Below are 22,464 nucleotides of genomic sequence, written 5' to 3' on the forward strand. Positions count from 1 at the left end.
AACTGAACCGAGCTACTGAACCAAGTACAACCGAAACGACACAAGATGTACCTGTTAACTTCAAAGCTGCAGACAGAACACTGTGATCGGTCTGAAAAGCATTACATTGGTTTGCATGATCACACATAATCTTTACAACCCAGCGTTATGAACGTTGATTTCTCTCATTTCAAGTGAATCCTGCATTCCTTTTCTCACCCCCTTCCCCCACCCTAGTCATCCTGCTCGTTCCACTTTGCATCGTTGTATCCTTGCCATTAGCACACCTTCCCCAGCCAACAATGGGCTATTATGGACTCCACCCTTCCTGAAGTCATCTGTTGCCAGCCCTATTTTGTTCTAGCCTTCTCTATCTTTCAGTCTGAAGAAGGGTTCCAACCCGAAACGTGACCTATTCCTTTTCCCCAGAGATGCTATCTGACCCACTGAGTCACTCCAGCATTTTGTGTCTTTCTTCTGTGTTTGTTCATTTGAAAGGGATTGTTGACATTCCTTCCAAAACAAATCCTCCAAATCTTTATTTTAATGTCATTTTTAATAATTCAGGTGTGTTTCAATGAGTGAATCTCTTTTTTGTTATCAATAGATTTTTCTGAACCTCCTATTTGTTGTTGTTAACCTCCCGGCTTATATTGCCCAATACAACATTCAACTTTCAAATCAGGTGAACATCAGAATTGTTGTTATCCATAGATATTTGTTATGGTTTATTTTCACCCACATGTTTAGACCATAATGTTGTATCCTTATTGTTTTGATGTGGTTATGCTTTATTCTTAATTGTTAACTGTATGTTTGTGTGGTCATTTGTGAGCGGAGCACCAAGGCACATTCCTTGTATATGCACATACTTGGCCAATAAACTCATTCATTCATTCATAACATTTCTCTGCAAGAAATTGCAGAGTTGCAGAATTAGCCCAGACCATCACTCAGACTGGGCTCATCACCATTGACTCCATCTACACTTCAAGCTGCTTCGGAAAAGCAGCCAATGCAATCAAAAACTTGTCCCACCCTAGTCATTCCTTCTTCTCCCAGCACCCGTAAGGCAAGAGGTTCAGAAACTTGAGAGCATGCATCACCAGACCTGTTACCGGGGTTTGGGGCAACACGGTGGCGCAGTGGTAGAGCTGCTGCCTTATAGCGCCAGAGACCCGGGTTCGATCCTGACTACTGGGCCTATCTGTACGGAGTTTGTACGTTCTCCCTGTGACCACGTGGGTTTTCACCGAGTGCTCTGGTTTCCTCCCACATTCCAAAAACGTACAGGTTTTTTAAGGTTAATTGGCTTCTATAAAATTGTAAATTGTCCCTTGCATGTAGGACAGAGCGAGTGTATGGGGTGATCGCAATTCGTCATGGACTCAGTGGGCCTCTCTGTTATCAGGCCTCTGAACGATCCTTCCATAATATAGGGTGCTGTCCGATTCACCTCTACCCCTTTTGGGACATTGGACTTTGCCTCTGGAACAGTTACGTTACAATGCTGCGAACTATATTCTGCACTCTGTATCTTCCCCTTTGCTCTACCTATTGTACTAGAGTGTGACTTGATTGTATTTATGTGTGGTATTATCTGATCAGATTGGATAGCATGCTTTTTACTGTAGCTTGGTACATGTGACAATAATAAACCTTAACTTAACCTAAACCTAAAACCTACACGTAAAGGTGTTTGCAGAAATGGATGCTGCCCATGGGTATTTTCCTTACCTGTGCACAGTCTGTAGCATTTCCCGGAGCGGTTCCGACCTGCACGACCCGCTCGCTGGGTTGCAGATGCCTGGGATACAGGAGTGACCACAAGAGACTCGATACCTGTCCTGGGATTGTAGGCTCTCAGCTTCACAAAGCCACAGTCAATGACAAAAACTATCCCGCTGATCGTGATCGAGGTTTCTGCTATGTTCGTGGCCACCACTATCTGGATTGAGAAATGAAAATATACTAGTGTTGCACCTTTGTAAGTAAGAGCAAAGAATGCAAAACCATAAAGTCACACTCCACCTTAAATCGATTCACTGTGTTTACTGGAGTAAAGCACGAAAGTGCTGGAGTGACTCTGCGAGTCAGGCAGCATCTCTGGAGGACAAGGATAGGCAATGTGTCGGGTTGGGACCTTTCTTCAGACTGATTGTAGTCGGGGAAAGAGAGCTAGCAAAGGGGCAGTGGTGGAAAAAAGCCTGGTCAGCGAAAGGTGGTAGACACAAAGTGCTGGAGTAACTCAGCGGGTCAGGCAGCATCTCTGGAGAAAAAGGATGGGTGACGTCTCGGGTCGAGAGCCTTCTTCAGACCTCAGACCTGCTGAGTTACTCCAGCACTTTGTGGCCCGCTGAGTTACTCCTGCAGTTCTTTGTTTCTACAAGTGATAGGTGGTTACAGGTGAGGAGGATGTTTGGCACATGTGTGGACAAAGGCCGCAGGTGAAAAGGAGACAAAAAGAAGGCAAAAGGGGGACAAACAGAGACAAGGAGACAATGCAGTGTTGCTGTGGGTGCAGAGGAAATGTAATAACATTGCACCAGTATGTATAGAAGGCTGTAGCTACGTGGAATGACTGGAGAAACCAGAGTTAGCTTCCCGAGAGCAAAGAGAAGGTTTTCAAAGAGGTGTTCAATTTTTCTAAGGGTTCTGATGGCATAAATAAGTAGAGAATGTTTTTACTAGCAGGAGGTTTGTTTATTGGAGAGCACAGATTTATGCGAATTGCCAAAAGAATTGCCAAGAGAGTTTTCTTTACGTAGCAAGTTGTTGACCTGGAATGCAATGTCTGGAAGGGTGATGGAATCATATTCAAGAGTAACTTTCCAAATGCAATACTCCTGATGCTCCTCAGCTTACGATGCTTCAACTTACGATATTTGATTTTACAATGGGGCAAACGCTGGGCAACGGCAGCCACCCGTAACTCGCATCCGGCCACGTGGTCACGTGTATTAAATGCATTTCGACGTACGATGGTTTCGGTTTGCGATGGGCTGATCGGAACGTGACCCCATTGTAAGTTGAGGAGCACCTGTACTTACATTTTTCACACAATGGGAGGTGGGTGTATGGAAAGAGCTGCCAGAGGAGGTATGTTGAGGCAGGTACTATTGCAACGTTTAAGAAACAATTAGACAGGTACATGTATAGGACAGGTTTAGAGGGATATATGGGCCAAACGCAGGTAGGTGGGACTAGTATAGATGAGACAAGTTGGGCCGAAGGGCCTGTTTCCACATTGTACAACTGTGACTATAAATGTGAAAAGGAAGAAGTACATTGAAGTGCTACAAGAGCATGGGAATGGGATTAAATGGATTATTCTTTTTTAAAATCTGGCACAGGCACATTAGGCAAAAATGCTCTCCTCTTGTGCTGCATCATTATGATTCTCTGATGGCTTTCTTCTGTTAATATTTTTAAGGATTAAAAGGTACTGCACCATTTTCTACTACAGCGGTACACTTTGCAACTGAATCAGAGAATTAAAGGATATGGAGTTAGTACACAATGGTGCTGCTGAGGTAAAAGATCAACTCTGAGTTTACTGATTGTTGCAGGAACTGCAAGGGTCGAGTGACCTATTCCTGCCTCTACATTTTAATATTCCTTGACCTGTTGTAACTGGAAACTGCTCACAACCCTTGGTCAAGAAAGAAAATAATTTTAAAAATTACAAATTAAGGTAGAAACACGGAACTGCAGATGCTGGTTTACAAAAACAGACACAAAGTGCTGGAGTAATTCAGCAGGTCGGGCAGCATCTCTGGATAACATGGATAGGTGACGTTGTGGGTCGGGACCCTTGTTCCGACTGAATGTAGTTGGGGGGCGGGGGGAGGACTCACTTCAAGCTGGACAGACAGGGGTCCTCATCCTGCCACTGCTACGCCACAGACCTCCCATTTTGTCTCAATCTCGGACTGAGAGAATCAGCAGCAAGGGGCAGCGGTTATTGCCGTTCCCCTTCCGCGCTGGACAAGATGGTGCCAGGCGGCCAGCTTGGGCCGCTGCGCTCCGTGTGGTGAGCGAGGTCCCACTGTGCTCTCAGTGACGGGGCTCCAGGATTCTGGCCATTGGGCCTGGTGTCAAAAGGGGACAAACCCTTACTCGGTTACAGTGGACAATCGGCAATAACCGACAACACTGCTGCCCCCCCCCCCCCCCCCCCCCGCCTCCTCTCTGTGGTCCGTTTTTAACGAGGGTTTACTGTGTTTATTTGTTTTTGCGTCTAAGGTGCTTGTAAAGCTGCAGCAGGCAAGTCTTTCATTATTCCAGTTCACGTTCCATGCAAATGACAAACACTCTTGATACAGTATTTCACCCTGGCCAACCTGAGGGGCAACTGTTTCTCCGCACAATGGGTGGTGGGTGCATGGAACGAGCTGATTGGGGAGGTAGACCTTCACCCTGACTGGAGCATTAATAGATAATGCCTATTAATGCCCTCAGCACTAATGGGGAGGTAGTGGAGGAACTGGCTGAAGCTGGCAATATCTGACAAGAGAAGTGTGTCTGTGTCCCACCTTCCTGCAGTTCGGGGGCATTCTTTCAAAGACTTTCATCTGTTCGCTGGAAGGCAACCCTGCATACATAGGAAGAACACGGAGGTGCTTTTTCATCCCACTGCGGGAAAGAGCACGGGCCTGCTCTATCACCATGGAAACCACCATCTCCACTTCCTCCTGCAAAAAAAGAAAATACTGGTTAAAAAGGAATCTCAGTGCAGTCACTAATGTTGTTCTGCAATCCCTTGCTCCACTATGGCGGCACTGCCCTAGCAGCTGCCGCTCACCTGCGGTCCATTTGTCTTTGTGTTTTTGTTGTTTTTTTTTGTCTTAATTGTAGTTGTGATGTGGTGTTTTTGTGTTTGTGTACTATGTGTGTATGTGGGGGGGAGGGGGAAACTAACACTGTAAATATGTGTCCCTTCAGAACGGAGACCCGACCTTTGTTTTCTGGGCCGTGTCTCCGTTCCATCTGCGGCCTACCATCGGCCCAACTCCTGGAGCTGTCGGCCTCCAGGGCTCTGGTTCGCAGAGCCCGCGGATCGGACTTACCACCACCGGAGCCGGCCGTCCTCGGAGTCTGCGGGAGCGGCTGCGACTCGCCTTAGGCTCGGGCCGCATGGATGCCGACATCGGGAGCTCCAGCAGCGGCAGCGTGTTCGCCCGCCCCGGATTTGCGGGGCATGGGGCGCGGACATTTCACCGTCCGGCGCGGCCTAGGATGGCCGCGGGATATTTCTCTGCTGGGCGGGGGCTTCAATGTCGGGAGCCACGACCGCCCCGACGTGCAACAACAGCGGCAGCGACAGCGTGTTCGCCCGCCCCGGATCGGACTTATCATCGGCGGAGCCGGCCGTCTTCGGAGGCTGCGGGAGCGGCTGCGACGCAACGCGCCTTAGGCTCGGCCCGCTGTGGACCGTCCGGTGCGGCCTGCAACCACAACAACCTGACTGCGGGCGAGGCACAGCGGGAGAAGGGAAAGACATTGTGGCCTTCCATCACAGTGAGGAGAGAGAGGACTGGAGGAGACTCACTGTGATGGATGTTTCTTTGATGGATGTTTCTTTTTTTTTGTGTGTTTTTGGGGTTGGGTGGTTTGAGTGCCTGTTTGATGCTTTTATTGTTGGACTGTGTTTTTGGGGGTTTGGGGGTGTGTGATTTGAATGCCTATTTAATGCTTTTATTGTTGGACTGTGTTTTGGGGGGTTTTTGGGGTTGGGTAATTTTGGGTGCCTGTTTAGTGCTTTTGTTGTTGGACTGTGGGTGATTGAATTAACATTTTGTTCAAGATGGCCGCGCCGTTGTGTTTGGCTGCCTGCCACTGTATGTTTCTTTTTTTTCCTGGTCAGATGTGCAGCACTTTGGTCAACGTGGGTTGTTTTTAAATGTGCTATACAAATAAATTGACTTGACTTGACTTGACTTGACTATATAAAAACAATCCACACCAACATAAACACTTAAGATAGATACAAAATGCCGGAGTAACTCAGCGGGTCAGACAGCATCTCTGGTGAAAAGGAATAGGTGGCGTTTCGAGGTCGAGACCCTGCTTCAGACTGAGAGCCTGGGGAGACGGAAACCAGAGATTATGAAAAGGTTCAGAGCAAATCAGAGCTGGAACGATGGCTCAGGAAAGGGTCCGAAACATAAATACTCAGCTATTTTTCATAATTCCCCTTGGAACGTGTTCTTTTACAAAACAGTTCTACTTCTTCCTATGTTGTGTTATGATGGGTACAAAATCATGAGGGGCATAGATATTGTGAATGCCTCGAGCCTTTTATCCAGGGTAGGAGAAACAAAAACCAAAGGGCATAGGTTTAAGCTAGAGATGTGCATTAAAAGCTGATCTTACCATGACAGTATAGTGTAAATCAGAAAGGTTAATTCATGTCACATCATGTGGCAATAGGGGAGGATACACAGAATGACACTTTGTGCCATTTTAAGAATTATTTATTTAAGCTGAGGTGGGGGGGGGGGATTTTTAATAGGAACCCTAGGGGCAACTATTTTCCCCACAAAGGGTGGTGGGTATATGGAATGAGCTGATAGGGAAGTTGAGGCAGGTACTATCACAACATTTAAAAGACATTTGGACAGGTACATGGAAAGGATGGGTTTAAAAAGACATGGGAGAAAGGCATATCGATTTATTCACAAAATGCTGGAGTAACTCAGCAGGTCAGGCAGCATCTCGGGAGAGAAGGAATGGGTGACGTTTCGGGTCGAGACCCTTCTTCAGACTAATGTCAGGGGGGCGGGACAAAGGAAGGATATAAGTGGAGACAGGAAGATAGAGGGAGATCTGGGAAGGGGGAGGGGAAGGGAGGGACAGAGGGACTATCTAAAGTTGGAGAAGTCGACGTTCATACCACTGGGCTGCAAACTGCCCAGGCAAAATATGGGAGAAAGGCAGGCAGGCGGACTAGTGTAGACAGGACATGTTGGTCAGCGTGGGCAAGTTGGGCCTAAGGGCCCGTTTCCACGCTGTGTGTGTCTATGACTCTATGTTCTATTTTCGGCAAATAGCTAAAAGTACCTGCTCCAGCTGCTGCATTACTTTCAGTCCGGGCTACTACAACATTCCAAATTAGCAGGCCAACAATCACATTAACATAAATTTAAACAACTGTTCAAAATAGTATCGAGGGAATTAAAGCTAAAGCATAATCATCCATTACGTAAAATTTTACCACAAAGTCCCAGTTAAAAAGCTGAATAAGTAAAAATAATGAGACTCAAATATGCATGTTTCGCAAGTGTACTGAGACAATCTAAATAACACACATTTCATCACAACCAGGCAGTTGCAATATGCTTCGATGAAATGGTGATTAAAACACTATCTTTATATCCTGAAACACATTATCATGAAGAAAAATGATTTCATATAGAAGGAGATGACTTGTTGCTGAGGTACAGTTTAGAGGTACAGTTTAGGGTACAGCGTTTCATTGCACAGTGGGCTGCACAGTGGTGCAGCAGTCGAGTTGCTGCCTCACAGCGCCAGAGACCCGGGTTCAATCCTGACTACGCGTGCCGCCTGCACTGAGTTTGTACGTTCTCCCTGTGACCGCCTGGGTTTTCCCCGGGCGCTCCGGTTTCCTCCCACATTCCAAAGAGTTCCAGGTTTGTAGGTGAATTGGCTTTGGTAAAATGGTAAATTGTCCCTAGTTTGTAGGATAGTGTTAGTGTACGGGGTGATCGCTGGTTGGCACTGACTCGGTGGGCTGAAGAGCCCGTTTCTGCATTGTATCTCTAAAGTAAAGATACAACATGGAAACCAGCTCTTCAGCCCACCAAGTCCACACCGACACGGATCACCCATTCACACTAGTTCTATGTTATCATACCTTCGCACCGACTCCCTACACACTCGGGGCAATTCCCTTCCTCCATACCCTTCCACCTACACCCCATCCTTTGGTTTTACGTTTCACTCCTCCTCTTTCCCTTTGTCTCCTTTCGTCCCCCTTTTGTCACCCATTTGTCTCCTTTTCTCCTCTCGTCTTTGTCCATCCATCCAGCCATCAAAAACTCTCCTCACCAGTAACCACCTATCACTTGCCAGGCTTTGTCCTACCTCCACCTCTTTTCCACTTTCTCCCCCCTACTACAATCACTCCAAAGGAGGGTTCCGACCCAAAATGTCACCTATCCATATTCTCTACAGTTGCTGCCCGGCCCGCTGAGTTACTCCAGCATTTTGTATTCTGCATAAGATTCCAACATCTGCAGTTTCTTGTGTCACTGACCAGGCTCACACGTCCCAAAGACATGAAGCGTGTTGGCCTCTGTAAATTGCCCCAAGTGCATAGGGAGTGGATGCGATAGTGGGTTAACATAGAACTAGTGTAAACGGGGTATCAATGGGCATCGTGGACTCAATGCGTGAGAAGGAACTGCTGGTCTGAAGAAGGGTCTCGACCCGAAACGTCACCCATTCCTTCTCTCCAGATATGCTGCCTGACCTGCTGAGTTATTCCAGCTTTTTGTGTCTATTGTCAGAGTGGACTCGGTGGGTCAGAAGGACTGTTTCCATGCTATATATTTTTTTTAGAGATACAGCATATTTAGAGAAACAGGCCCTTTAGCTCACCGAGTCCATGCCAACCATCAATCACTAGTTCTATGTTACCCCACTTTCTAATCTACTTCCCACACATGAGGGGCAATTTACAGAGGGCCAATTAATCTGCAAACTTGCACATCTTTGGGATGTGGGAGGAAACTGGAGCACCCGGAGGAATCCCACGCGGTCACAGGCAGAAGGTGCAAACTTCACACTGACAGCTGCCGAGGTCAGAATCGAACAAGGGTCTTCTGCGCCGTGAGGCGGTGGCTTTACCAGCTGCGCCACAATGCAGAGCGATATCTTTCAATTCATTCAATAAATAACTTTGCCGAGGTACCAGATATCAGAGAATATCTGTGAAGCTCTACTCAGACAAGATTCGCAATGGAAAATGCCAGTAAATATCGCAGGAAGTTAAAATGCTGCATTATCTGTTGAAGTCCTGGATAGTCAATGTGGCACGGTGGCGCAGCTGCCTTACAGCGCCAGAGACCCGGGTTCGATCCTGACCAAAGGGGCTGTCTGTACAGTTTGTACATTCTCCCCATGACCTGCGTAGGCTTTCTCCGGGTGCTCCAGTTTCCTCCCACACTTCCAAGACGTGCAGGTTTGTAGGTTAATTGGCTTTGGTAAAATCCTAAATTGTCCCTAGTGTGTTTTACGATAGTGTAAGTGTGCGGGGATCGCTGGTCGGTGCAGACTCAGTGGGCCGAAGGGCCTGTTTCCACACTGTATCTCTAAACTAAACTAAGTACAAGCACATATTGGTCTAATTCCAAACATTGAGCAATTTCACAAACCATTAATTTTATCAGAAATATTTATTAACATATCAATGGTATCTTGCTATATTAATTAGATCTATGATATAAATTGGTTTTAGTTTTTAGTTTTAGAGACACAACGCAGAAACAGGCCATTTGGCTCACTGAGTTCACGACGACCAGCGATCCCCACATATGAACACCATCCTACATATACCAGGGACAATTTACATTTATACAAAGCCAATTAACCTCCAATCTGTACGTCTTTGGAGAGTGGAAGGAAACCGAAGATCTCGGAGAAAACCCACGCGGTCACGGGGAGAACGTACAAACTCCGTACAGACAGCACCCGTAGTCGGGATTGAACCCGGGTCTTTGGTGCTGAAAGCACTGTTAGGCAGCAACTCTACCGCTGCGCCACTTGCTATTTTATTTCAAACAAGTTAATATAAGGATTACAAGAGGACTCAAATAGTATTTACACTCAGGCCTATGATGACTAAAAGGGACAATTACGCCGATAAATAATACTTACTGCAGAGTTAAAGCTACCTTTAAGTGGCAAAAAAAATGCTATTTGATCCATTCTTCACCTAAATGGAGGCTAGAGGCGAATACCACCTAGTTGCTTAGCAACAAATATTGTTAGTCACCTTTCCCCAACCAGCCTGCACAAGTGGAAAAAAAAATCAATGGGCTCTGTCGACTTTAGGCTGAGTTGGCTGTTGAACTTATTAGCACACACTGCACTGCCAGATATTATAAAGAGGCAGAATAACCACTGGATTTCATCAGCGTAATATTAAAAAATATCGTGATCTAACGTAGTTTTTTTAAATAAGACTGCTTTTAGAAACTGGAGTCTGAACTGCAACATATCGCCTGAACTTTGGGTAGAGTATCGGGAAGTCATCGGCAACTGGGTTTGCAAGAAAAGGGTGTGACGTAGCAACAGGACATTGAAACCAGGTAATAACCAGGTGAATAAACAGAGTGAGACAGTGGGCGTGCAGCTTGATTGAATTTAACAAGCAATGGCTTGTTTAAGAACGGGTTCAGCACAGGAACAGGCCATTCGGCCCACAATCTCTGTGCTAAGCATGATGCCAAGTTAAACCAATGCCTGCAGGTGATCCACACCCCTCCATATTTATGTATCTATCTAAAAGCCTTTTTAATCGCCACCATTGTATCTACTCCAAATTTGAGGAAGGATATTCTTGCTATTGAGGGCGTGCAGCGGAGGTTTACTAGGTTAATTCCCGGAATGGCGGGACTGTCATATGTTGAAAGACTGGAGCGACTAGGCTTGTGTACACTGGAATTTAGAAGGATGAGAGGAGATCTTATCGAAACGTATAAGATTATTAAGGGGTTGGACACGTTAGAGGCAGGAAACATGTTCCCAATGTTGGGGGAGTCCAGAACAAGGGGCCACAGTTTAAGAATAAGGGGTAGGCCATTTAGAACTGAGATGTGGAAAAACTTTTGCAGTCAGAGAGTTGTGAATCTGTGGAATTCTCTGCCTCAGAAGGCAGTGGAGGCCAATTCTCTGAATGCATTCAAGAGAGAGTTGGGGGATAGCGGAGTCAGGGGGTATGGGGAGAAGGCAGGAATGGGGTACTGATTGAGAATGATCAGCTATGATCACATTGAATGGCGGTGCTGGCTCGAATGGCCTACTCCTGCACCGATTGTCTATTGTCTATTGCTTCCACCACCACCCCTGGCAGTGCATTCCAGGCACCAACCGCGCTCTCTATAAAATATTTGCCCCATACCTCTCCTTTAAACATTACCCCCTCTGACCTTAGAGCTATGCCCTCTAGTAATTGACATTTCCGCCCTGTGAAAAGGTTCCGATTGCCTACCCCATCTATGTCTCACAATGTTATAAACTTCTAACAGGTTTCCTCTCAGGCTCCAACACTCCAGAATAGTTCAGTTTATTATTACTGTCACGCGTACCGAGGTACAGTGAAAAGCTTTTATTGCGTTCTACCCAGTCAAAGAAAAGACTACACATGATAAACAGATAAAGAATACTTCTGGCATTTCTGTTTACATCTGGGAAAATTCAAATCAAGTCAAAACGAGTTTATTGTCATGTGCACGGGTATGGTGAGGTGGATGTTCAATGAAAATATTGCTTCCAGCTGCATCGCAGACACACGGATTGAGACAACACACAAATTATATATAAATATCTACAAATAAAAAATAAAATAAATGAGTACAAAATGCAATTAGGAAAACAAGTTCAATAGTATCCTTACATGGTCCTTACATTAGCACATAGTCACGTTAAAAGTGTCTCTCTAACAGATAGAAGAGTTAGTTTAGACTAGTTTGGTTTAGAGATACAGAACGGAAACAGGCCCTTTGGCCCACCGAGTCCAAGCCGACCAGCGATCGACCAGCGAGTTCACTAACACTATCGAACACACGAGGGACAATTTACAATTTTACCAAAGCCAATTAATCTACAAATCTGTACACCTTTGGAGTGTGGGACGAAACCCGAGCATCAGGAGAAAACCCACGTGGTTACAGGGAGAACGTACACACTCTGTACAGCTAGCATCCGTAGTCAGGCAGCAACTCTACCACTGCCCAAGAATCTGGATACCAAACACACACCACAGAAAAAAATCCAGACTGTGGGAATGCTGGTGTTGTGGATATCATCCATCAAATGAAATATTAAACTGAGTAAATGGCACAGTGGCATAGCTGGTAGAGATGCAGTCTCACTGCGCCAGAGACCCAGTTTCATTCCTGACCTCAGGTGCTGTCTGAGTGGAGTTTGCACATTCACCCTGTGACCACATGGGTTTCCTCTGGATGCTCCAATCTCTTCCCACATCCCAAAGATGTGCAGGTTTGTAGGTTAATTGGCTCCGATTCCCCTACTCTGAGCAAGAGACTCTGTGCATCTACCCGATCTATTCCTCTCATTTTCCTTTCCAGCCACAACACTGCCAATCATTTAGGGATCATAAAGCCAGTGGTAGCAACTTTAATTCCTATTCACACCAACTGATTCTTTGTTCTAGCTTTGTTCTAGCTTGTTATGTACATAAAGAAGGGAAACGTACCTGTCCTGTTAGAAACGCCAAGATATCCCCATCGGCCTCATTCTGGTGGATCTTTGTAACCGTGTCAACTGTGGCTTTCAGATAATCAGGAACTGGGCTGAAAAGAACAGAGAGACAACATTGTCAGCTAAGCTTTGAAGAGCTGTACATCAAATTTATTGACAGTATGGAAAAATATAACAGTTTATGCCGTTGATATGCTCGAGTCCCTGCCTCCTCGCCTTCCCCACGTGAGGTTTCTGATCTGGGTTATGGAACTGGAAAGGGACAGAGACACGAGGGGATGTTAAATCAGGTCAGGCAGCATCTGTGGAGGGAAATGGACAATATTTCAAGTCGGCAGTTTTCTTCAGACCTGCTGTTCCTGCTTTCGTTTTGCAACATCTGCAATCACTTGCGAGTCAAATATTCCCTTTAAGTGTCTCACCATCCTCCTCATAGTTCACTGTGCTTCACTGTGCATTGAGCGTGTGTGCACGTGTGAGAGAGAGAATGAGTGAGAGAGAACGAGTGAGAGGAAGGGAGGGAGGGAGAGACGGAGGAAGAGAGTGCATGTGTGTGCATGGAGGGGGAGGGGGGGCGAGGGGGAGGGGGAGGGGGGGGAGGGGGGAGAGGGGGAGAATTGATGGGATATTCCCATGCACCTTAAGTTGGGGGAAAAAGGAACATATTTCAGCAAGATTATTGAAAATAAATACCCATAAATTAATGAACCTCAAATTAGTTGAACATAATAAGCTCTTAAAAACCATAGACTTACAGACTGATTTTACAAGGAAACAGGCCAATCAGAACTACCGTGCGGGTCGGAATTCTTGGATGGATCGATCTAATCGATCTTAATAATAATAATAATAATGCATTACATTTATATAGCGCATTTCATATACTCAAAGACGCTTTACAGGGATTTAGAGAACATAGGGAAGTGAATAAACAGATAAATAAGTAAACGAACAGAGAAAGGAGACAGAAGGTGAGGTGACCTTCAGTGGTTGAAGGCAGTACTGAACAGGTGAGACTTCAGTGATGTTTTGAATGTGGTGAGTGTGGAGGAGTCTCTGACGGTTTGGGGTAGTGAGTTCCATAGGGTGGGAGCAGCGATGGAGAAAGCCCTGTCCCCCCAGGATCTGAGTTTGGTCCGGATGTGGGGGGATAGGAGATTGGCAGCAGCAGAGCGGAGGGTGCAGGTGGGAGTGTGCCTGTGGAGGAGGTCGGTCAGGTAGGATGGGGCCAGGTTATGGAGGGCTTTGTAGGTCATGACAAGGATTTTGTACTGGATTCTCTGGGGGATGGGGAGCCAGTGGAGTTTGTAAAGGACGGGGGTGATATGGTCACGGATCGGGGTGTGGGTGAGTAGACGGGCAGCGGAGTTTTGAATGTATTGAAGTTTACTGATGATTTTTGAGGGTGCGCCATATAGGAGGCTGTTGCAGTAGTCCAGACGGGAGGTGATGAAGGCGTGGATGAGGGTTTCTGCAGCTGTGGAGGAGAGGGATGGACGGAGACGGGCAATGTTTTTGAGGTGGAAGAAGGCTGTCTTTGTGATGTGTTTGATGTGTTTGTCGAAGGAGAGGGTTTGATCAAAGATGATTCCAAGATTCCGGATGTGAGGGGAGGTGGATACTGGGAGACCATCAATATTGAGGATGAAGTTTTGGGTGGATTTGGTGAGCGTTTTTGGACCAATGATGATGATTTCAGATCTTAGATACCCCTTCTTTTCCTACAGCCCAAGACAGTAACTCACAGACAAAACCAAAATGTAATAACCTTTCTTAATCCTCATTTCCATGAGTGGCTCACTCAAGTGCCTGTTAAGATTCAGCCACAAGGCTGTGGGACCATAACCCTCTACAGGGTAAGGTTTGTCAATATTGTTCTCACCAAGACATTTTTGCCATAAGCCTATAGCATAGTGCCACCATTACTGATAGTAGCTTAAATGTACCTTAACGTATAAAAAATATCAACTGGAAACATCCGGCCCTCGACGGTGAGGATACCACATGTGTCCTTACTGGGGTCCTTGGTCTCATTCAGATTGAAGAAATTTCGAAATTTCTGCAAGATAAAAAGCAAGGGAAGAAAAGATTATAAATGGACCCAAAAGTAACCGACTGCAGATGAACAAAGAGGGTGGCACAGCGGTGCAGCGGTAGGGTGGCTGCCTTACAGTGCCAGCGACCCGGGCTCAATCCAGACGACGGGTGTTGCCTATACGCGGTTTGTACATTCTCCCCGACTGCGTGGGTTTTCTCCAGGTGCTATGGTTTCCTCCCGCATTCCAAAGACATACAGGTTTGCAGATTAATTAGCTTCTGTAAAGATTGTAAATTAGGCCAGTTTCCGCATTGCATCTCTAAACTAAACCAAAGAGAGACACAAGAGACTGCTGATGTTGGAATCTTGAGCACAACACAAATTGCTGGAGGAATTCAGCAGGTCAGACAGCATCCAGGAAGGGAATGGGCGGGCGATATACCCGTGTTAAGGGTCCCAATCGGAAACGTCCCTCCACAGATGCTGCCTGATCCGCTGAGTTCTTCCAGCACTTTGTGTTTTGCTAGAGATGAACAAAAGGAATCTTTCAAAATTAAACATTGTGAAGTATTTTGCCATTAATATTTTTTATAGTGCGGTGAAATCATTGTTATGACTGTTAATAGCTGCAGTGAGATTTCCCCTCAGAGGTTTTGTGGCTATTTAATGATCTACCAGGTGAATTCGTCAAGTTTAGTTTAGTTTAGTTTAGAGATACAATATGGAAACAGTCCCTTTAGCACATGGACTCCACGCCGACCATTGACCACACGTTCACGCTAGTTATCCCACTACACACGAGAGATCATTTATGGAGGCCAATTAACCTACACACACATAAGTCTTTGGAGTGTGGGAGGAAACCGGAGCACCCAGAGGAATGTTCACAGTCACAGGGACAACGGGCAAACTCCACACAGACTGCACCCAAGGTCAGGATCGAACCAGGGTCTCTGGCGCTGTGAGACAGCGGCTGTACCATTATGCCGCCCTCAGCACACTCAGTGCAAACTCAAAATCAGATGGAATCGCATTTTTGCTGTAATGTCAGTGAAGTTCCACAAAACCCACAATGGTATTTTTTTTTCCAGAGTTTCTGCTGGTTAAGATTGATGATCAGGAGAACACCCATGAAACTTCAACCCCATAAAGTATAGGTTCCATAAGCAGAGACTGCTGATGAACACAGCTGAATGAACTGTCCATAATTCCCTTTCATAATAACTACAGCGGCACGGTGGTGCAGAGCTAGAGTTGCTGCCTTACAGCGCCAGAGACCTGGGTTCGATCCTGATGCTGCTACGGGTGCTGTTGGTATGGAGTTTGTATGCTCTCCCCGTGACCGCATGGGTTTCTCGGGTGCTCTGGTTTCATCCCACACTCCAAAGACATTTTGGTTTGTAGGTTCATTGGCTTCTGTAAATTGTAAATTGCCCCTAATGTGTGGGATAGTGCTAGTGTGTGGGATAGTGCTAGTGTGTGTGGGACAGTGCTAGTGTGTGTGGGACAGTGCTCGTGTGTGTGGGACAGTGCTAGTGTGTGTAGGACAGTGCTAGTGTGTGTGGGACAGTGCTAGTGTGTGTGGGACAGTGCTAGTGTGTGTGGGATAGTGCTAGTGTGTGGGATAGTGCTAGTGTGTGGGACAGTGCTAGTGTGTGTAGGACAGTGCTAGTGTGTGTGGGACAGTGCTAGTGTGTGTGGGACAGTGCTAGTGTGTGTGGGATAGTGCTAGTGTGTGGGATAGTGCTAGTGTGTGGGACAGTGCTAGTGTGTGTGGGACAGTGCTAGTGTGTGTGGGACAGTGCTAGTGTGTGTGGGACAGTGCTAGTGTGTGTGGGACAGTGCTAGTGTGTGTGGGACAGTGCTAGTGTGTGGGACAGTGCTAGTGTGTGTGGGACAGTGCTAGTGTGTGTAGGACAGTGCTAGTGTGTGTGGGACAGTGCTAGTGTGTGTGGGACAGTGCTAGTGTGTAGGATAGTGCTAGTCGGTGATTGCTGGTCGGCGTGGACTCGGTGGGCTACAGGGCATGTTTCCATGCTGTATCTCTAACGTCTTGTAAGATTTGAGAAGTTTTCCCTCATTCTGCAATCAACACCAAACCAAAGAGCTGCAGTTTGGACATTTTATACGGGACTGGGGCTGATAGCGGAGAAAGGCTGCGGTCAGTGTGTTAACGAGGGATGTCACAATCCGTGGGTCCCAAGATGGCCACGGGACCTCGTGATCAGCCACAAAAGCAAAAAACCCACAGCCCAGTCTCTAGGTTTCTGCAAAGCCACGGCCAGAACAATGGATGGATATTGGCCATGCAGAAACCTGCGAAACCAGGTCGAAGTCCAGACACTGGGGCGCTGACATCAGCATACTCACAATGCCCCAAGCCGACCTACACAGTTAATCTCGTTAAGGGGGCACAATAGCCCATAGAAACCTACCTGGCAGGTGATGGGAAACCAGTTAAACCCATCACCTCTCAACGAGAAACAGATTAACAGACCGTCTAGCCATCACCGGTACCCCCCGGACATAACGCAGATCAAAGAGAAATCTCGAAACCTATCTTTGAATCAAAGAAATCCCGAGATCTGGCGGGAGATAGGACGGGTCAGGATTAGTATAACTGGCCACGATTTTTGGGTTTTAGACACACAAGTCAGAGACACGAAAAACCGACGCAAGAAAGGAAGAAGTAGAGTCAAGCAAGTCAGGAGGGACGCAAGGCAAGCAAGTCGGACGGCACGGAGAACAGAGACTCACCGAGAAGAACGGAAGGAAGAAACTCACGGAACAAGCACGACCCTCACGGAAGACAGCGGAGAAGCAGCCCAAACAGCCAGTAACCCCAGTAATAGCCCCATGGTGAGCATGTACCCCGATCCTGCACATCCTGGACATAGTTTCAGTGTAGAGGGGAGGGTGGTTTAATTAACGTGGGTGTATAAGTAAAGATGTGTTGGCCAATTTTGCGATGTGTCGTACGTTCCCCATCTTACAATCCAGTATATGTCTTGTAGAAATGTGCGTTTATAATTCAGAGTCAAAAGAATTCATATGTCTTGTAGAACTGTGCGTTTTATGATTCAGAGTCAAAAGTATTCATGTATATGTCTTGTAGAACTGTGCGTTTATAATTCAGAGTCAAAAGTATTCATATGTCTTGTAGAACTGTGCGTTTTATGATTCAGAGTCAAAAGTATTCATGTAATTCGGTATGTGTCTTATAGATATGTCTTATAGAACTGTGAAGAGCATTCATGTACAATAGTCCCAAGCGTTCAATAAAAGCCTTTTCCATTTAAACCCTGGTCTTCAAATCTGGTCTGGTTGAGTTTTTCTGCACTATCAACGCTCCTGCATCTAAGTCCAGTGTCTAGAACCGTAGGGGGTGAGTGGGTCGAACAACTCACGGGGAACCAGTGTGCGCGGCCTGGTCAAGGGATCAGAGCAAGGCACGGGGACCTTAGGTCGGGCGAAAGCTCGGCGCAGAAAACCCCTTACAGTCTAGAGTCTAAATAAGACACAACCAAGTATTTTATTGCTCTGCAACTGCACCTTCGGAGCACGTAAAGATAATGACCCTGCTGTCGTTGCCTGACGTGTGACTCTGGGTTTGAGACCAGCCCCATTCCAGAAATGCAACAATGTTAATTCAGTAAGCTTTCACAGCAATGTTGATTTGAAGCTGAACCAGAGATTTGAACAAGTGACCTTATGCTCGATCAGAGGTAGGTTTTAAGGGGCATCTCAAAGGAGTAGGGTGAGGTCGGGAGACAGACAGATTTTGACAGCAAATTCCACAACTTATATGAAATACAAAGTGCTGGAGTAACTCGGTGGTCAAGCAGCATTTCTGGAGGGCATGGATAAGCAACATTTCGGGTCGGGATCCTTCTTCAACCTGAGGAAGGGTTCCAACCTGAAATATCAGCCTGAAGAAGAGTCCCAAACCAAAACATCACCTGTGCACGACCTCCAGAGACCCTGGCTGGCCCACTGAGTTACTCTGGCGTTTTGTGTTTCACTCGAGATTCCAACAGATTTCTGCAGTTCCTTGCATCTCCACCCCTTGTGGCCCTGGTAGAGGCAATCATGATGTGGAGAAAAGCAGTGATACGCAGAAGAAGCCAGAGTTTAAACAATGTGAAGATATTTAAACGTTGCAAATCTGAAGGCAGTTACAGAGATGAGTGTCAGCACAAGATCCCACAACAAATCAAGTGCATTGTAACGGTGTGGAAAGGAACTGCTGATGCTGATATATACCAAAGATAGACACACCGTGCTGGAGTAACTCCGCGGGTCAGGCAGCATTTCTGGAGAAAAAGGATGGATGACATTTTGGATCGGGACCCTTCAGAGTCTGAAGAAGGGTCCCGACCCAAAACGCCACCCATCCTTTTTGTCAGGAGATGCTGCCTGAGCTGCTGAGTTACCCCAGCAGTCTGTGTCTATTTGCACTATTATGAAGGTTGGCCATAATTCAGATTGCTCATCAGCACAACAATGACGTGGGTAATGTACAAACCTCGGCATCCAGTGTAGCAGAAGACACAATCAGTCGTAAATCGCCTCTTTTCTTCTGAATCTACTTAAAGAAAGTAAAAAAATGTTGACCAAACAAATGCTGTTTGCCAGCACACAGCGTATTTATGCAAGGACTTTTGTTTCATTTTTCTTGGAAAGAAAAAAAAATCTGCTTTAGTTCTCCATTTTTTTAACAACTTCCTACTTTCCTTCCACACTAAAATAAATAGATTTTTTTTTACTGGGCAGTAGAGGAAAAAACCTCTCATTAAAGTGCTTTGGAGAGGAAACAGAAATTTCGGACGGGAAGGCAGTTTCCAAGAATAAGGCAGTCATGGATAAGAACCACAAGAAACTGCACATGCTGGAATCTTGAGCAAAACACAAAAAGTACTGGAAAAAAACTCAGCAGGTCAGGCAGTATCTGTGGAGGGAATGGATTGGTGACATTTTGGGACGGTGCCCTTCTTCAGACATGAATGAAATTCTCTTTGAAGATGCTGATTGTGTGCGCATGTGATAATGTAGTGTACCGTCTGAGGCAGTTTCTCAGGAGAGAGGCCTTCATCAGTCAGAGTATTGACTGTAGAAGTTGGGAGGTCATGTCACAGTTATACAAGATGTTGGTGAGGCCGCATTTAGAGCATTGTGGTCACCGTGTTATTGGAAAGATGTTGTCAAGCTTGAAAGGGCTCAGAGATTTGCCAGGATGCTGCCAGGACTTGAGGGACGGTGCTATATAGGGAGTGGTTGGGCAGGCTAGAAGTTGAGCATTCCTTGGCCTGCAGGAGGATGAGGGATGATCTTATAGAGGTGTACAAAATCATGACAGGACTAGATCGGGTAAACACAGTCTTTTGCCCAGAGTAGGGGAATCGAACATGTTTCCTGCCTCTAACGTGTCCAACCCCTTAATAATCTTATACGTTTCAATAAGATCCCCTCTCATCCTTCTAAATTCCAGTGTATATAAGCCTAGTCGCTCCAGTCTTTCAACATACGACAGTGCCGCCATTCCGGGAATTAACCTAGTAAACCCACGCTGCATGCCCTCAATAACAAGAATATCCTTCCTCAAGTTTTGAGGGATTCTGGGCCAAAAGCAAGCAGGTGGGACTCGTGTAGGTTGGTTGGCATGGGCAAGTTGGGCTGAAGGGCCCGTTTCCACACTGTATGACTCTATGAGTAAATGTACAGAGTATAAGGTAAACTGTGGGTTGAAAACAAAGTGAATTGGATTGTAGTTTAATAAGGAATGAACGTGAACATGCTAGTTGGGAACAAAAATAGGTCAGTCAGTTACTGTAGCCTTTCCTCCATTTTATAAGATCATGGCTGAACTGATCATCTTTGGTTAGCCATTTACCCCACATAACATATCACCCCTTTGCTGATCAATAATTAATCTATCTCTGCCTAATAAATAGTCAAAGATTCTACTTCCACATCCAAAGACCAACTGAGAGAATAAAAAATGCCACCCTAGGCAATGTTTCAAAAGTCCTGTTATTTTCAAACAATAGGCCCTGATTGTAGATTCTAAGACAAGAAAGAAAATCTTTTCCACCTTTTCAGGAGCCAATGTAGACCCTACAGACAAGGTCAGCTTTCAGAGGGCAAGTCATGGGCAGCACAGTGGCGCAGCTGGTAGAGCTATTACCTCACAGCGCTAGACACCCGGGTTCGATCCAGACCTCCAGTGCTGTCTGTGTGGAGTTTGCCCGTTCTCCCTATGACCCCGTGGGGATTCCTCCAGGTGTTCCGGTTTATATCCCATAGACGTGCGGGGTTGTTGGTTAATTGGCCCCCTGTAAAATCCCGCCTGATGTGTGGGGGGTGGATTAGAAAGTGTGAATGTGTGATCGTTGGTTGGTGTGGACCCGGTGGGCCAAACCGTCTACGCTAATCTAAACACAACCAGAAAAGAGCTCGCAGTGGCACAGATTGGGGAGAACCATCGCCGATAGACTATTTCTAAATCATTGACGGGAGATGCTGAGAGCTAAACACTATGCAAAAATACAGCCAGAAATGATACCATTCAAACATATCAGAGAAAGCTTGGTTTGTGGAACGGATTAAAAGCATCAGGAAATAACAGCGGTATAAAAGTAAAATTGCAAATGTTGAGAAAGCACATAAAATAGACATCGCTTGGTTCTTTTTTGGATGCTAATGCAGTATTCCTGGGATTTTCTTCTGCAACCCCAGATTGCATCATGCAGTTTTCTTTCAGCAAACACATGCACAAGGATTACAGACCTTTCTTAGTAAACCGATGGCCACATCTGTGTACAGAGTTCTTTCGTGGGCCTCGTCCAGGAGGAGAACACTGAAATAGCAGCCGAAGAACAGAAACCATTAAACAGGCAGGCTCGTAAAACTACCAGTGTTTCCTGACCACAGGCACAGCCCAGACCATCGCACAAAACAACCTCCCTTCCATTGACTCCATTTATACCTCACGCTGCCTCAGCAAGGCCAGCAGCATAATCAAGGAAGAGTCGCACCCCGACCACTCCCTCTTCTCCCCTCTCCCATCAGGCAAAAGGCAGAGAAGTGTAAGAACGCACACCACCAGATTCAGGGACAGTTTCTTCCCATGATAGACACGATTCCCATGATTTTTTTAAATTGAAAGATACAGCATGGAAACGGGCCCACCCAGTCCCCACCCACCATCGGTCATCCGTTCAAACTTATTCCATGTTATACTACTTTTGCAACCACTCCCAACACAGTCGGGGCAATTTTACAGAGGTCAGTTAAATAAACAACCCACTCGTCTTTGGCGTGTGAGGGGAAACCGGATGACCCAGATGAAACCCATGCAGTCACAGGAGGAACATGCAAACTCCACACAGTCAGCACCCAAGATCAGGATCGAACCCGGGTCTCTGACGCTGTGTGGCAGCGGATCTATCAACTGCACCAATACACCGCCAATGTGTTCCAGTTTCCTCCCACATCCCAAGGATGAGAAAGTGGGATAACATAGAACTTGTGTGAGCAGGTGATCGATGGTCTGAATGGATTTGGAGGTCTGAAGGGTTATTTCCATGCTGTATCTCTAAACTAAACTAATATAACCTCACTTACAGTTTAGTTTAGTTTCGACATACAGCGCGGAAACAGGCCCTTCAGCCCACCGAGTCCGCACCAACCAGCGATCCCTGCACATTAACACTACCCTACATACACTAGGGACAATTTTTCATTTACACCAAGCCAACAAACCTGTGCGCCTGTATGTCTTTGGAGTGTGGGAGGAAACCAAAGATCTCAGGGACAACCAATGCAGGTTACGGGGAGAACGTACAAACTCCGTACAGACAAACACCCATAGTCAGGATCAAACCCAGGATTGAACATTTCTTAATGTTCACAGCTAGGCATGGTTTTAGGTCAATTTTCAGCTGACATCATTTGCTGTAAAGCTCCAATAACTTGGCTTA

At 46.2% G+C, this 22,464-nt stretch overlaps 1 protein-coding gene across 1 annotated transcript in view; it reads right to left on the reverse strand.

Moving 5' to 3' along the window:
- dhx35 (DEAH-box helicase 35) overlaps positions 1-22,464 on the reverse strand; it is a 74,153-nt gene that overhangs the window by 29,174 nt on the left and 22,515 nt on the right. The window contains exons 7-12 of the mRNA XM_078418755.1: positions 21,272-21,341; positions 19,011-19,070; positions 14,394-14,506; positions 12,443-12,539; positions 4,515-4,673; positions 1,717-1,927 (exon numbers count right to left, since the gene is read on the reverse strand). Coding sequence (XP_078274881.1) covers positions 1,717-1,927; positions 4,515-4,673; positions 12,443-12,539; positions 14,394-14,506; positions 19,011-19,070; positions 21,272-21,341 — 710 coding nt within the window. The remainder of the gene's footprint in view (positions 1-1,716; positions 1,928-4,514; positions 4,674-12,442; positions 12,540-14,393; positions 14,507-19,010; positions 19,071-21,271; positions 21,342-22,464) is intronic.

This window comes from Rhinoraja longicauda, chromosome 22 (genome assembly GCF_053455715.1).
Source record: "Rhinoraja longicauda isolate Sanriku21f chromosome 22, sRhiLon1.1, whole genome shotgun sequence".
In the NCBI taxonomy this organism is placed as follows: Eukaryota; Metazoa; Chordata; class Chondrichthyes; order Rajiformes; family Arhynchobatidae; genus Rhinoraja; species Rhinoraja longicauda.